Genomic DNA, 4,556 nt, shown 5'->3' with positions numbered 1-4,556 from the left:
ACAGTATTTACCACATATCAGCACTAATGAAAGCTATAACTCAGCAGTTCCAGCTCCCAGTGAGCACTATGAATGTTGAATAAACCTCCGTCCGTAAAGGAAGACTTTCAGTATGAAATACTTAACATATTTGTAGATATCTAATCAACATGTATCTCATAGTGTCTCCATAGAAACATCTTTCCTTCCTTCCAAAAACCTAAAGATATTTCACAGACAGTGTGCTGTTTGAATCTGGAATACATTCTTTTAATGAACTATGTAGAGATGATCTTTGATTTTTGATTATGGTCATTCCTCTTGAAAGGCAGGAGCTTGCAAAGTTGTAGAAAAGACTCCAATGGATCCACTATACTCACAGGGACTTTTGCTGAGGATATGTGACATGCAAAGACACAGCATTGCATCCTGCACTAAAAGGGTATTTAAAGAAGTTCAATGATCTTCTTATTGTGCTGTCTCTCTCAGGAATTAATTAACTTCTTTGATGGGAAGGCTCTCTCTTAGAATCCAGTCTCTTAAAAGATATGTGTGAATCACTTACTGTTCAATGGGGAGTAGCACTCTGCAAGCATAGAAAGAAAGCATGGAGTAGATCCCTTTCTCTAACAGTTTGGTTAAGAATACTGAGTGCCACATAAACAACAGTGTCTTCAATCTAGCATGGGCACAATGAAAACAGCTTCCCTTGTGATATATATGACAGGGGTAATAATTGTATTCTTTTCCCTTACCCCCCTTTTTTCTTTTTATTATTGGATGATCTCTTTATTTACATTTTCAAATGAAATCCCCTTTTTAGTTTTCCCACCTGGAATCCCCCTATCCCATCTCCTTATCCCCTGGTTTGATGAGGTTGTTCCCTTACCCATCCCCCTACACCCCCCTCCTGGCATTCACATTTTCCTACACTGAGGCATCCAGCCTTCACAGGCCAAGGCCTCTCCTCCCACTGATGCACAACAAGGCCATCAGCTGCTACATATGCAGCTGGAGATATGGGTCCCTACATGTGTACTCCTTGCTTAGTGGTTTTGTCCCTGGGAGCTCTGGGGGTGTGGTTGATTGATATTGTTCTCCCTATGAAGTTGAAAAACCCCTTCAGCTCCTCAGTCCTTTCTCTAACTCCTCATTGGGGAAATAGTGCTCAATCTAGTGGTTGGCAGCAAACATCCACCTCTGTATTTGTCAGGGTCTGGCAGAGCCTCTGAGGAGACAGCCATATCAGGCTCCTGTCAGCTAGCATTTCTTGGAAACCACAGCTGTGTCTGTGTTTGATGTCTGTATATGAGATGGATCCCCAGGTGGAACAGTCTCTGGATATCCTTTCCTTCAGTCTCTTCCACACTTTGTATCCATATTTGCTCACATGAGTATTTTGTTCCCCCTTTTAAGAAGGACCAAAGCACCTATACTTTTTTCTTCCTTCTTCTTGAGCTTCATCTGGTCTGTGAATTGTATCTTGGGTATTCCGGGATTTTGGGCTACCATCCACTTATGAGTGCATAGCATGTGTGTTCTCTTTGTGTTTGGGTTACCTCACTCAGGAAAATGTTTTATAGTTCCATTCATTTGCCTAAGAACTTCATGAATTCATTGTTTTTAATAGCTGACTAGTATTCCATTGTGTAAGTGTACCACATTTTCTGTATACATTCCTCTGTTGAAGAACACCTGTGTTCTTTCCAGCTTCTGGCTATTATAAATAAGGCTGCTATGAATATAGTGGAGTATGTGTCCTTCTTATATGTTGGGGAGTTTTTTGGTATAAGACCAGGAATGCAATAGCTAGTTCTTCAGGTAATACTATGTCCAATTTTCTGAGGAACTACCAGACAGATTTCCAGAGGGGTTGTACCAGCTTGCAATCCCAGCAACAGTGGAGGAGTGCTCCTCTTTCTCCACATCCTGGCCAGCATCTGTTGTCACCTGAGATTTGATCTTAGCCATTCTGACTGGTGTGAGGTGGAATCTCAGGGTTGTATTTGTATTTCTCTGAAAACTGAGGATGTTGAACATTTGCTTCTCTGCCATTCAATACTCCCAGTTGAAAATTCTTTGTTAACTCTACTCCATTTTTAATACGGTTATTTGATTCTTGGGAGTCTAACTTCTTGAATTCTTTGTACATATTGGATATTAACCCTCTATTGGATGTAGAATTGGTAAAGATCTTTTCTCAATCTGTAGGTGACCATTTTTGTCCTAGTGACAGTGTCCTTTGCATTACAGAAGCTTTGCAATTTTATGAGGTCCCATTTGTCAATGGTTGATCTTAGAGCATAAGCCTTTGGTGTTCTATTCAGGAAAATTTCCCGTGTCCACGTGTTCAAGGAACTTCCCCCACTTTCTCTTCTATTACATTCAGTGTATGTGGTTTTATGTGGAGGTCCTTGATCCACTTGTATTTGAGCATTGTACAAGGAGATAAGAATGGATCAATTTGCATTCTTCTACATGCTGACTGCCAACCAGCACCATTTGTTGAAAATTCTGTCTCTTTTCCTCTAAATAGTTTTAGCACCTTTGTCAAGGATCAAGTGACTACAGGTATGTGGGTTCATTTCTGATCATCAATTCTATTCCGTTGATCATTCTGGTTGTCTCTGAACCAATACCATGCAATTTTTATCACCATTGCTCCATAGTACAGCTTGAGGTCAGGGATGGTTATTTCCCCAGAATTTCTTTTCCTGCTGAGAATTGTTTTTGTTATCCTGGGTTTTTTGTTATTCCAAATAAATTTACAAATTGCTGTTTCTAAGTCTGTGAAGAATTGATTTGGAATTTTAATGGGGATTGTATTGAATCTCTAGATTGCTTTCAGCAAGATAGCCATTTTTACTATATTAATCGTGCCAATCTATGAGCATGGGAGATCTTTCCATCTTCTGAGATCCTCTTCGATTTCTTTCTTCGGGGACTTGATGTTCTTGTCATTCAGATCTTTCACTTGCTTGGTTAGAGTCACACCAAGGTATTATTATATTATTTGTGACTATTTTGAAGGGTGTTGTTTCCCTAATTTCTTTCTCAACCTATTTATCCTTTGTGTAGAGGAAAGCCACTGATTTGCTTGAGTTGATTTTGTATTCATCTGCTTTCCTGAAGTTGTTTTCAGGTGTAGGAGTTCTCTGGTGGAATTTGTGGGGTCACTTAATTATATCATATCATCTGCAAATAGTGATAATTTGACTACTTCCTTTCCAACTTGTTTTCCCTTTGATCTCCTTTGTTGTCTAATTGCTCTAGCTAGGACTTCAAGTACAATATTGAATAGGTAGGGAGAGCATGGGCAGCCTTTTCTAGTCCCTATTTTAGTGGGATTGCTTCAACTTTCCCTCCATTTAGTTTGATGTTGGCTACAGGTTTGCTGTATATTGCTTTTACTAGGTTTAGGTATGAGGCTTTAATTCCCGATCAGGTGATAGGCATCTGAGATAATTCTCTCTCTTGATATAATGAAGAGAGGATCAGTAAACATGAATGTGTATGGATATCTACTATAAAGTTTTATCTCTACCATAGAGTATAAAGGTCTTTGAGTATATGTATAGGAGTAGTGTTTCTGACACATGTGAAACATCTGTTTTTAGATTTCTTAGGAGTATTCACAGGAGTTTTGATAGTGGCTACATAAATTTACATTTTCTCTGTATTGGGAAATGTGCATAAATCTTATATTTTTGATAAAGACCATTTTTACAAGGGTGATATGAAATCTCGAAATAGATTCAATTTGGCATATCTCTGATTGCTATGGATTTTGCCCATTTCTTGAAATGTATATTGGTTATTTGTTGTTATACTCTTGAGAACTTTCTTTTAATTTCTTGGATTATTTTTGAAGCATTTTTAAATTTTGAGATTATAATTTAATCACATTATTTCTTTCTCCCCTTTCTTTCCTTTGATGCCTACATATACCCATCTGCACTTTCCTTTGAAATTGCGGCTCTTTTTTCATTTATTCTTATTTCCTGCACTCCTAAATATAACCTAGTTAATTGGCAGCCTGTCTATATAACCTAATATAATGTTAGTTTATATGCTCTCAAAGCTGATCATTTTGTATAATTTAGTACATATATTTTGTATATATACTTTTGATTGATGTATATCTATCTACCTATCTACCTGTTCTTATTCTATAGGCTAATTCTCATTTTCTTTGCTGTTTTCTTTGTTTAATGACCAATCATTTTTTTAGGTCAGCTTCCTATCAATATTCTCTTGAACTTTAAACTCAAAAATATGCTATGAAGATACTTTGAGAATGCATCTTCAACCGAGGTCTTATTCCTTTATATATTTATATCAGATGTTTATGTTGGTTTTTGTTTTCTTTTCTTCTTCCCTATTTAGTTATGGTTTGATATTTCTCTGGATCTCAATAATTTTTACTGAGACACATACAATCCACATCCAATCTTAATAATCTGAACTTTATTTTCATTTTTATTATATCTATGCATTCTCCAATGATTAATTAGTTCTAGTCACAAATCAAGGTTGTTGGTCCAGGTCCATTGATCATGTCCTAAGAAATTTAAGTG

General features: G+C 37.1%; 1 protein-coding gene across 1 annotated transcript in view; it reads right to left on the bottom strand.

Annotated features, from left to right (window-relative positions):
- The window catches only part of LOC116092178 (olfactory receptor 4C46-like), a 5,273-nt gene extending 3,046 nt beyond the window's left edge, over positions 1-2,227 (bottom strand). The window contains exon 1 of the mRNA XM_031373526.1: positions 2,214-2,227. Coding sequence (XP_031229386.1) covers positions 2,214-2,227 — 14 coding nt within the window. The remainder of the gene's footprint in view (positions 1-2,213) is intronic.
- Positions 2,228-4,556: the final 2,329 nt, after the last annotated feature.

This window comes from Mastomys coucha, unplaced genomic scaffold (assembly GCF_008632895.1).
Source record: "Mastomys coucha isolate ucsf_1 unplaced genomic scaffold, UCSF_Mcou_1 pScaffold15, whole genome shotgun sequence".
Lineage (NCBI taxonomy): Eukaryota > Metazoa > Chordata > Mammalia > Rodentia > Muridae > Mastomys > Mastomys coucha.
Note: the sequence above shows the minus strand (reverse complement) of the source record. Positions and strands in the feature narration are given on the sequence as shown.